The following is a 12,116-nucleotide window of genomic DNA, read 5'->3' on the forward strand; positions in this document are numbered from 1 at the left end:
GGGGGGGGTCGCTCTCCAGGCCTTCCCTCTGTAGCCACGCATGCAAAGGTTTTGGCTGTAGTGGGCATGGCCAACTCTAAATGTTGTACCAAGGGATCTGAGCACGTAACATATTATTTGGTCTTCAGATTCCCCCTTTGCAGCTGCAGTTCAAGATTCACTGCTCTCACTCTGGCACACTTCCTAGAGAACCTGCCTTCCAGGTGGGGATGTCCTGCAGTCTCCTTCCTCTTCTAAATCAGTGTAGGGTTTCAAAATATTTGAATATAGAAGTAATGAACAGTAAATGTGCTCATCAACAGAGTAGTAATTTTGTTGGAGTACTGCAACTTGAGCTGCAGTTGTTCAAGTGGTTAAGACGCTGAACTGCAGGCTGTGGAAGGTCAGTAGTTCAGCAGTTCGAGACCCGAGTGTGCTGCATGACGGAGTGAGCTCCCGTCTCTAGTTCCAGCTCCTGCCAACCTAGCAGTTCGAAAGCAAGAAATTGTGGGAAGGTAACAGCATTCCGTGCACCTTGGTGTTTAGTCATGCCAGCCACATGACCACGGAAACGTCTTCGGACAGCGCTGGCTCTTTGGCTTTGAAACGGACATGAGCACCGCAACCATAGAGTCGGACTTGACTGGCTTTCGAGCAAGGGAACCTTTACCTTACTGAATCTTCTCTCCCTGATGTCATGAAAGAATTAAACTGTTCATTTGTATTGAAGAATTCTGGTGCCAAGGTAACTTCCTGTGACACCCAGAATCCACTAGAGTTCAATGGGCTGGATTAAAACTGGTTCAAGACTGAATCTTTCCAGAGAGAAAGAGACCAACAGGTCAGTTGCTTCACACTAAAAATTACTTATTGAAACCATGCAGAAGAAAAACCCAATAATATGCAGAAGCCCCCATACCTGAAATAATGCATTCAAAGAGGAAACAGAATCCAAAGAGGAATATTCCTGTCTGCCAGCCAAACACACACCAAAATCTTGGGAGTCTTTGACGGACAGTTCAGAATAAAGGAACAGCACTCATTATATACCTTTCAGGAATCTATAGAATCCAGGGTACCTGTCAGTCAGAAATGGGATGAGTGTGACAAGAACCAGACGCAGGGCACCTGGAGAAACTCGAGCAGGGAATCCAGGGCATTTCAACCCAACCCCCCCCCGAGTCTCTCCGCAAAAGAGAGAGGCTCAGGGGGAAACGAGACATGGCCTCCTTTCCCCCTGAAGAGAAGGAAGAGGAGGTGGGGAGATATGTCTGGCTTGCCTGTTTTGAGCTGGGGCAGGGAAGCCAGGGATTTAACCCCCCCAGTCTCTCTGCAAAAGCGGAGAGGCTCAGGGGGGGAGGCAGGAGCGTGGGGTGAGGAGCTGGGGGCAGGGCTTGCTGCCACCACCATTTGTGCCTGCGCCTGGGCTGCCGGAGCAGCGCTCCAGCACGCTCCGGCTCCAAACGACCCCTGGTCCTAGTCTATTGTAATACTAAATATTCCAACTTCAATGAAATAGGAAATGCTTTCAATTGCTGCATATATTATTTGTGGATTAGAACGATTTAAATTAAATATTTTACTGAAATGTTAACCTTTAAAATGTGTTTGGTGTGTTTTATGTTTTGATAAACTGCAGAATATATAAACACACAGCTACTATTAACTAGAGCACTTGCTGCTAGTGACTGCACTATGATTATTCTTGTAATTGCAAGTACCTGCAATTTTTAAAAACCTAAGATTAATTAATACTGACAGTCTGTCAGAACAATGACGTACACTAGCTGCTAGAGTTCACACCTACCTCTGCTACTCTCACAGCATCCAGGACATGCCTCTCCTTTTCATTGACCTTTTGTTTCTGTAAAGACTTCCACACAGCATTTCGTAATCCTTCTCGAATTGCATCCCCAGAGAGTTCACTACGCAGGATAACCAGATTGTAGACCACACCATAACGAATAACCCAGAATGGGTCATGACCTGCAAATAATGATATTTTACTTTGTGATGAATGTTACCCATTTTGCAATTATATTAGAATATTTTCTGGATCACCCCAGGTTCCATATAATCCCACACAGGGACTTCATCCTGTTCCCATAGGTGGCAAAATAGAACGCAGTAAGGAGCAGTCATGTGACATTAGTGGCATCAAGCTGCAACCAATTTACAGAGGTGGTTTGCTGTTGCCTGCCTCTGCGTAGCAACCCTGGACTTCCTTGGTGGTCTCCCATTCAAAAATTAACCCGGGCTGCTGAGCTTCCGATGAGATTGGGCTAGCCTGGGCCATCCAGGTCAGGTCCTGTGACGTTACAGTTCTGTAATAGGAAGAGAGGGGAACTAGAGATATAACCTCATCAGTGTCAGTGCCAGAACACTGAGCAACAGATGAAGAATGTTGGAGACACAAAACATAAACTGAGCATTTAATGATGAACAAGTGAAAGATTACAACCATGGAGCTGTCTTCTTCACCACTTTCCTTGACATCCTGCTGTGCCTCTCACAGAGCATGCTCTCTATCCATGTGCACTAGCAAAAAGTCTTTTCAAAAGCAACAATAAAATAGCAACTATATAGGGGCTCACAACCTAGAAGATGGGGCTACATGACCCATGGCTGGAAGACTATAGCATGATGTTTTCAACATCAACCTGCCAATGCCTCTGAAAGCTCAGGGACAATTTAAACATGGTGGGTTGAATTGGCCATTTCCACCCTTCCCTCTTCCCACTGCAGACCTCTCCCATGTGACTCCTCAGGGTCTCCTGTCCTCCAGGAGCAGCATTTTGTGGAGATCATTGAGCTGTAGTGGGAGGCAAAAGCAGGAAAACTTCATTCTGTTATTGGAAAAATTAGTCTGGATCCAGTCCAACAAGGAATAGGAAGCACTTATACACTCAAGTGCTCAACACAGCTACTGTCATTTTTAAAAAGGGTTTATCATGCACACTGAGCTGTTTGGGTGCAGTTATTGGTGTGCCAACAGTATATTCTCATGGAGCATGGACTGTTGGCGTGCCACTGATAATGCTGAAAAAAATGGCCCAATGTGCAAGATATACAGCTTTTAAATAATATTACAGCCATATGGAAAACTGACATAGGCAAGCTATCTATCCAGCCTCATCACATTTTAGCAATGTATGACAATCATGGCTAGCCCTTGGTGTTTGTTCCTGGGATCAGGTACTGAAAAATATTCTGTTCTTGTACCCATAAGTTTAATGTGTTAACTACTTAGAGAAGACAGTCAGAATTCTTACTTAAATGACCTTTAATGGAATATTAGGAAAGCTTGCATAGAAGAAGAAGAGGAGGATTTATACCCCGCCCTTCACTACGCAAAGGTGTTTCAGAGCGGCTTACAAACTCCTTTCCCTTCCCCTCCCCACAACAGACACCCTGTGAGGTAGGTGGGGCTGAGAGAGCTCTTGACAGAAACTGATCTTTTTCAAGGACAGCTCTTATCAGAACTACGGCTTGCCCAAGGTGGTCCAGCCAGGTGCAAGTGGAGGAGTGGGGATTCAAACCCGGTTCTCCCAGATTAGAGTCCGCGCACTTAACCACTACACCAAACTGGATCTCAGTTTAGGAAAGAATGCATTAATATGGAATATTAGAAAAGCATGCATATTTGTTGTGATGGGCAGTATGTGAAGAACATGGGCTTTGCCTAAAGCGGCAGAACAGCTTAATTCTGAATCATGAACCAGTCCTTCAGCCACAGATTTTGTTTGCCAACAGTAGCAAAAAAAGAGTTGTCAAAAATAAATAAATAGCTGTGTAGCAGTGAAGATTAGGAATATATAAATAAAAGCTGTCTGTGCTTCTCTTATGTGCAAAAAGGGTGCTTCTACACCAGGAGTCCCTGACGTGGTGACAAAGGGCACCATGGTGCCCGTCAACACCTTTTCTGGTGCTCACTAATCGTTTTTAGAAAGTGAGTGTGGCAAGGTGAAGCTTTTGCCTAGGAAGCCTTCTGATTTACTATTGGAGATTTGATTGTTCAGATTTTTTTAAATGATGCTTTGGCAGCAGCTGCCACCACAGCACAAGGATCTTGATGGTGTGACTGAAGATAAGCTGTGGCAGCATCCGTTTTGTGACTGGCTCCACTTCCTGTGGCACCCATTCTGTGGCAGTCATTTTATGGCTGTTCCTACCAAGGGGTGTCAGAATTCTGAAGGTGCCTGCAGGCTGACAAATGTTGGAGACCCCTGTCCTACACCATATTTGTGTTTATGCAGATATATCACTGTAAAGAATATGCTGAGCTTGTAAAAGGTTGAAGCCCAGCCATCACAATTCTTCAGCTTGTACAGGGAAACACTGCTGTTCCCTTTCCGGCTGAAACAAGAAAAGTCCCCCCCCCAAAAAAAACCCCACCCAACCCAGTCATAACTATCAAAGACATTTGAGTAAGTTAAATTACTGTGCTTGTCCTTAAAATTTTTTCTCGTCCTGCCTCCTACCATGTTACTTGGCATTTGCAGTACTCTCTACATGCCCTTCTAATTAGAACTGGGAATCAGGCAAATAGTGAGGAAACACTAGTCATCTCTTTAGGGGCTTGCTGTTCTAATGTGCTGAGTGTCTCCTGGAATGGATCTCACCATCATTTATTATTCTCACTGTCAATGGCAACTGAATATGCCCCATCAAAAGAAAGTTCTCATCTCAGCACTAAATCGGGGGGGGGGTGTTGTATTTTTTGTGTGTGCGCGCACACATATGCACCTGGTGACTGACCCCCTAGTGAGGGCCTGGAGGATATTTAGAGAGGTGGCTGAATAAAGCCTGCTCCCGCCTAACTATGCAGATTGGTCCAGGAGGCAGCTCATCCCTGCCTGATACAATATGTAAGGTTTTGGATCCTACCACTTGTACCAATCATGCAGTGGTAGCAGGACCAGCAGTTTGGTGTAGTGGTTAGGAGCACGGACTCTAATCTAGGAGAACTGCACTTGATTCCCCACTCCTCCACATGCAGCTGCTGAGTGACCTTGGGCAAGCCACAGTTCTCTCAGAGCCGTTCTCTCAAGAGCAGTTCTCAAAGAGCTCTCTCAGCCCCACCTACCTCATAGAGTGTCTATTGTGGGGAGAGGAAAGGAAAAGAGATTGTAAATCATTCTGACACTCTGAGTAAAGGGTGGGGTATAAATCCAATCTCTTCTTCTTCTATCCACAAGCACAGGAGTCGGTCTGCACATGCAGCACATTCCCCTATTAACTGAAGAGAATGGGAATGTCCCAGTTTTATATGTGAATCAGAACCACTAGATTTCAGTCAACGCACTTTAGAAGCTTGGGATTTCAAACTAGGAATCTACTCTCAACTTTATTTGGGAACCATAATATAGGAGACCATATCACAGAAAAATATATTACAGTATTTGATGCAACAGAAAGAAATCCCTGATATTATAGATTTATTACATTTATGGTGAAATAATTAATAATGCACCAAATGATTGTTAGGATTAATAGTTGTATAAGATATATATGACCTATGTGGTGATCTGCTATAGTTGGAACTGTATATTTTATTGTTATTGAGAGTGATGTCTTTGTAAATTTGTAATTGATGTGTATGTAAACTTGATTGGAAATCCAATAAAATTATTATTTAAAACAAAAAACAAAAAAACTTTATTTGGGAACCATACTGTACTCCATTCTTTTTGACTGAAGTACTTATTCTTAGCCTGTGGATAAGGGTAAATGCTGCCAGGTAAACTGTCCTTTTCTTAGTTATATTTGGAGAAGCTTTCTTAATTAAGGGGCTCACGGTGACCAGGTTTGTGAACCCAGGGTACATAATTGCTCCCATATACACTATTTCTCATTATTCCATTTTGGACCCTTTTTCTATATCACCATGAGAATCTGAATATGGTAGTCTGCAATGCAAATAAAATCCAACAATATCCCCAAAGGACAGCTTTTTGCAGATGTTCACCCATGACGAACACTGTAGCAGTGTTATGAAAAAAATGTCCAAGAATCAATTAAACTTTAACCAGTTTCATGGATAACTTCCACAATTCATGTTTAAATCTTTGGACGCTAATAAGACTACCAGCCTGATTCAGAATGAAACCAATGCATAGCTATTAAAGACAATGGCCATGTTCTCCACAAGTTTCATTTTCTCTTCACTTACAGCAGTTCTCAGTAATGACCTACAAAATTTATTTTTATAGAGTTGTTCAGCACTGGAAGCTACCATGGTGAAGATCTTGAACAACTTTGAAGGGAACATGCATACGGATGCAAGCATATTAATGGTTCACATGGACCACAGCTTTACAGATTAAGGCTGCAATCCTTTGTATCCCTCTGAAAGCATTAGGATTTACTCCTGAACAGACAGGGACAGGATTGATTGCAGTCTAAGAATACTTTTTTGCAAATCACAGCCCTAACAGTCTGTTCTTACAACAGTATTCAAATAGTCTTATGGTTAAGAAGGAGATGTTAAAATATAAAAAAGTGATATAGGGAACAAGGAAACATGGAGAAAAAAACCCATCATAGATGAGAAAGAACTGATGAGATCATGCTGAGCATATGAAAGAACAAATGGTGTCATGCAGACTTGGAATGCAATCCAAATTATTTTCATACAAATTTTATCTGGAAATGCTTTTGGATTTTGAGACAGAATCATCAAAATGCTACAATGACATTCAAACAGTGAGACAAATAAGATGATTAAGCAAGGATGAGGGACTACATGATTCTTTGGATATGATTTTCAAAGGAGCCTGAACCAGGGTGTTTTTGTTTTCCAGGTTCCAAGAAGGTCTTGCAGTCTGCATGGGGTTAATTTAATCAATGAATGAGTAGGAATGGAACTATATTTACACTCAGAGTACAGTGATGTGTAAAGCCAAATGCCTGCAGAGACAGAATGAAGTTCACTTGGAAAGTTAGTTTACTCAATTAGGGATTCTTTTTCTGCTCAGAACCAACTTACAGATTCAAATTGGCAGAATGCCTACAGAGTTTGAGATGGGATGAAGTCTCTTCGCAAAAGCAGAGAGGAAAGGAGGGCATGTCTCCCCGCTTCCTCTTCCTTCTCCAGCAAGTGATGAAGCCTGGTGGCTTTAGCACATATCTGCCTTGCAAGTCAAACTACATCTTCAAGAGGATTGGTCTTACTTAGGCCCTGGTCACATGGGCCGGATATCGCAGGGGGAGGCGTGGCTAATTGCCCCGGCACAGTTTGATCCGCGATTACACGATCAGACACGTCGGCAGCACACCACGGGTCCTTCCCTTGGCGCCAGCGGGTAAACGAGGGACCAGAGGGGAATGCTGTGCGCCGGTGCGATCACGCCACGGGCGTCTGGAGGCAGCTCATGGACAATGGTTTACTAGTACCTTGGAGGTACTAGTTTTTTAATGCACATTGTCGGCGGTAAGCCATGGGTGCGCTCCACTTCCCAGATGGTGGGATGTGATCGCGCCCAGATAATCCGCCCACCTTCTGTGCCTCTCCCACGGCAACTTTGCCGTGTGACCGGGGCCTTACATTAGCAAAGGAAAGATCACCTTCACTTCTTCTGCAAACAAAAGAGAAAACCAACTGTCTAGTGATACATTGCTAATCCTTCCAGTGCTTATACAATTCATGCTTCCTCTAATAAAACAAAGAGATCTGATTTGTCTGGAAGTATTTACCACTCAGGCCCGTAGCCATGGTGGTGCAAAAAGGGGTGGTACCCCATCCATCATTTGTCATGCCCCTCCAATCAGCACTAGGGGTTGGTGTGAAATCTCTCATAAGTCTTTCTTCTGCCAGTGAGGGAGGAAGGGGTCATTTTGTAGAAAAAGAGCTGCAGGAGCTCATTAGCATATGCCATGCCCCCTGACATCACCAGAAGTGATGTCAGAAGGGGAAGCAAAAGGGGGCGAAGCATCTTCAAAAGCCTCCTCTCCCTTTCCCCAGCCTGCCTGCCAAGAATACAATGGGCCATAGAATACAATGGAAAGCTCTTTAAACTTCAAACCCCTTCTCTCTTCGCTTCCCCCCCCCTTCTCTCTGGAGTCGCGCTGCAGCAGCGGTGCGATCTTTCCATTATATTCTATAGAGAAGGAGCGTGGGGGCGGGCAGCTGGGGGCGGGGCTTGCTGCCACCACCATTTCTGCCTGCTCCTGGGCTGCCAGAGCAGTGCTCTGCTGCGCTCCAGGCCCAACTGACCCCTGGAGGGAGGGCATCTTGCTCCCTCCTCCCTCCCCAGCATTGCCAATGAGGAAGGCAATCTCCTTCCCTCCTCCCACCTCCCTCCCAGACTTTGCCAATAAGGGATGGAGTCTCCTTCCCTCTTCCCACCTTCCTCCCAGGCTTTACCAATGAGGCTGAGTTTCTTTCCCTCCTCCTGCCTCCCCCTCCAGCTTTTCCTGTACACTTTGTTTCCTACACAAAGCAGCTCCTCCTGTGTGCTCTGAAGCACATGACCTAATCCTTTTTGCGCCTTAGCTTGCTAGCTCATGCCAGGCATAAATTCCCATCGCCAGCAGCACCTAAGGTAGGAGGGGTTGGCTTTATTTTTGCTTGGGGGGGTGTTCAAAGATCAGTGGAAACAGAGGGATTGAGTGGGAGCAGCAGCCTCTACATTTTGCCTATCACAAGTGGACTTGTGATCCTTTTACAGTGTGTGCAGGCACTTGCTCAGCTGTTTTGACCCTTGAAAAAGGTGTGTGTGTGTGTGTGTGTGTGTGTGTGTGTGTAAGACCCCTGTACCACAAGCCCCCCTGCTTTCCTTTCCATCTGTGCAAAGCAATAAAGCCACCATTCCCCTGTATGCCAGGCAGGCTGTAGCTGCAAAGGAAGAGTGTGCGCTCATTTGCTCACTAGGGTTGCCAACTCTATACTGGGAAATTCCTGGAGATTTTAGAGATGGAGCCTGGGGAAGATGGGGGAAGGACATTAATCAGGTATAATGCCATAAAGTCTATTCTCTGAAGTAGCCATTTTCTCCAGGGGAGGTTGGCAATCCTATTGCATTCCAGCCTGAGTGCCTGTGGCTCTGTTTGAATCTTCCTATAGCAAACTATGTGGGGCCAAACCAGAGCAGAGCTTTGGACTGGGGGCGGGGGAGTGAGTTCAATGGAACATGATGTTGTGCATCAAAGGGGTCATCCACCCACGAAAATACGCACTCTTCTGTGAGCACTGTGAGCAAAGTGTCACAGTGATACATTGGTGGGGAGATTCCCATTTAGCACACTGCAACTCGGGAAAGTGGAAGTGGGACAGATAATATGGAGGGGGGTCTTTACATGACCTTGTTCATCATCTGTAAAGGACATTTGGTTTTAAACAAAATGGGTTATTGTTTAACCTTTGTAGAATGATCCCTTGTAGAGACTTTGCGCTACGTCATATCTTGTTCACTGATCCCCACATTCCCAAATACAGTTGTGACTTTGAAGCTGTTGCTGACAATTCCTTTTTCAATTGCATCAGCTGAAAGGAGTTTCAGCAAGTTGATTAAGAACTATCACAGATCACAAATGTCCCAAGCTCAACTGAATGCTTTAGCAGTCCTGTCAGTTGAATCACATGAAGCAGAATATGTAGATTTTGATACTGTAATTCACTATTTTACTGCTGAATAACAAGCCAAAAAGTGTTTTGGTTACACATACCTAGAGATATAACTTTCTAGAAAATTCCCAGGCCTTCACATTGATATATGCACCATGGTCTGGATACTCAGAGGATTTGGCTTTCAGTTAGTTTTCATTTGCAAACACCATATGCAATTCATGTTTAAAGGGATATTGTTATGGGAAAAGAATGCCATTGTTATACCAATGTTACATCTAAGTTATATTATTTTATACACAATAACAGAAGGTAATCAAGAAAGCAAAAGTTTGTATTTCTCTTTACCTGAGTAAGCAAATTGAAATGGAAAAGGGAGTTGTTAAGGAAGAAAAAGTAAAACCAAAGGGGAGGAGCTACTTGGAAGGAGTGTGACTAGAGAATAAAGGGGCTCTACCAAAGTGAAAAGGAGGCCTGGTTACAGTTTTTTGCCCAGCGCTCACAAAAACCTGTAACCAGCCCTGCTTTCAAGTGTAAATTCTCTATGTAAAAAAGGAAGAAGCTGAGGAAAAAAGGTGTGAATCTTGTCATAAATAGGGATGGGTAAAAACCAGCTGACAAACTAAAGTTCATAGTGAATTTTGGCCAGTTCATGGTTTATGAAGTGATTTGTGAACTGAAGAACTGCCAGAAACTTCCATGATTTTTGATGCAGTTCGTGGTGGTTTGTGAGGAGCAGAAAGCAGGTGTTTAACCTTGTTTTCTGCTCTTCATGAAAAACAGCTGCTCAGCTGTTTGATTTAAATGGCTCAGTGCCATTTAAACCACTGCTTTCTGCTTCCTGCAAAAAGGCACGGGGAGCAGAAAGCAGGAGCTGAAACTTTAGATGGCTCATGAACTGATATGAACTGGTTCAGTTCACAAACCAGTGTATCAGTTCATGGTTCAGTTCATTGTTTAGCCAGAAACTGAACTGCAAAAATGTGGTCTGCGCCCCTCCCCAGTCATAAATTTTCCAGGGCTCAATTCTCTATGCAGTTGTCTAGAATAGAATTAGCAGTTAGCAGGGCTGAACAGTCCTAACTTTAAAAGCCTCTGGGGGCAAGGCGGGGGGGGGGTAACGTCATGTTGGCATAAAGCAGAGAGCAAGAGATTAAGGAATGAAGGGTTAAAAATGGTGTTGTAGTCAACTCAGAACTGCTTACAGCATCATTTTCATTTTTTAATTCTATTTTCTGCATTGCTTGACACAGAATGTCTGACACTTTTTTGTACTTTCCTAATTTTTGTAATCCTAGTCCTATTGCATTGTTTATTAGGTGTCTCATGTTATTTGATCACATTGTTTTATGCCATGTAATCCATTTTGCGCCTCAATTAGAAAATTGGAAAATAAATGATAAAGTATAAATAAATAATAAAGTAAAATGATGGGCTTACCACCACTGTACTCATTTGCCCCCCCTGAAATTTTTTTTGACTATGGGCCTGTTATCACTGTCCAGGGACTCTGAACAATTCAGAGGAAATGAAAGGAAAGTGCAATATGTAAACCTAGACAGAGAAAGTATATCTTGAGAAGCTAAATACTATTAGAGAAACAATAAAAGATTGGCAGGCGTACAATACTAGCCTAACCTACTTCATGGAGTAGTTGTGACAATAAAATGGAACATAGGAGAATGCTCGAGCTGCCGAGCCTTTGCCAGAGGCAGAGATTCCCCCACCCTTGGAGCCTGCAGCTGGTGGGAGAAAATTAATCTAAAAAAATGGCCATTGGGGTGATGGAAACACCAAAAGTGATGTCAATCTTCTCTAGGAATCACCAGCAAGTCTGTGGTTTCACCATAGAATTTGCTGTTATTCCTAGAGAGATGTGACATCAGTTCTGGGTTTCCCCCAGAAGTAATGCCACACCAACAGCATTCTCATGCCCCCACTCCTACCCCAGTTTCCACTGGTTGCAAAGCCATGCCTGGCAACCCTAGAGAATGCTGTAAGCCACTTTGATTTCCCACTGGGGAGAAAAGAGCAGTATGAATAGGTATAAAGGTGCCACTGGACTCAAACTCTGTTCTAGTTAAATAAATATTAGACTGAGATCTGGGTGTTCCAGGTTCAGATTATCACTTAAGTCTTTCAGCCTAACCTACATCACAGGGTTATTGTGAGGATAAAATAAGAAAGGGAGGATCATGTACACCACTCTGTATTCTTTGGATGAAACTGTACTAAATATGCAGATTTAAACAATGAAAGTTACTCTGAATAAAGAACCTCATTTCAAGGAAAATATAAACAGTGGTGAGGAATCTTCTTGAACAGGAACAGATGTATAGTCAATAAAACATATTCTGTTTAATTTTTGATAGCTTTTGATTTAATTTTAGTTACAAACTGTTATAATGATTTCTATCACTGTCTTGTTGATATATTCAAAAGCTACTGAAGCCTTTCTCTAACAAATATTATAGAGGCATATAAAAATATTCATCTCTAGAGACACACACAAAAACACATAGAGAGCACTTATGTTGAAATTTATTTGTTTAGAGATACAGAAGGTGGAACT

The 12,116-nt window shown here is 43.3% G+C and overlaps 1 protein-coding gene across 1 annotated transcript in view; it reads right to left on the bottom strand.

Annotated features, from left to right (window-relative positions):
• Window positions 1-12,116, bottom strand: part of TMEM232 (transmembrane protein 232) — a 191,072-nt gene that overhangs the window by 106,142 nt on the left and 72,814 nt on the right. Inside the window, exon 10 of the mRNA XM_015419320.1 lies at window positions 1,787-1,965. Coding sequence (XP_015274806.1) covers window positions 1,787-1,965 — 179 coding nt within the window. The remainder of the gene's footprint in view (window positions 1-1,786; window positions 1,966-12,116) is intronic.

This window comes from Gekko japonicus, unplaced genomic scaffold, assembly GCF_001447785.1.
Source record: "Gekko japonicus isolate JY-2015 unplaced genomic scaffold, Gekko_japonicus_V1.1 scaffold257, whole genome shotgun sequence".
Lineage (NCBI taxonomy): Eukaryota > Metazoa > Chordata > Lepidosauria > Squamata > Gekkonidae > Gekko > Gekko japonicus.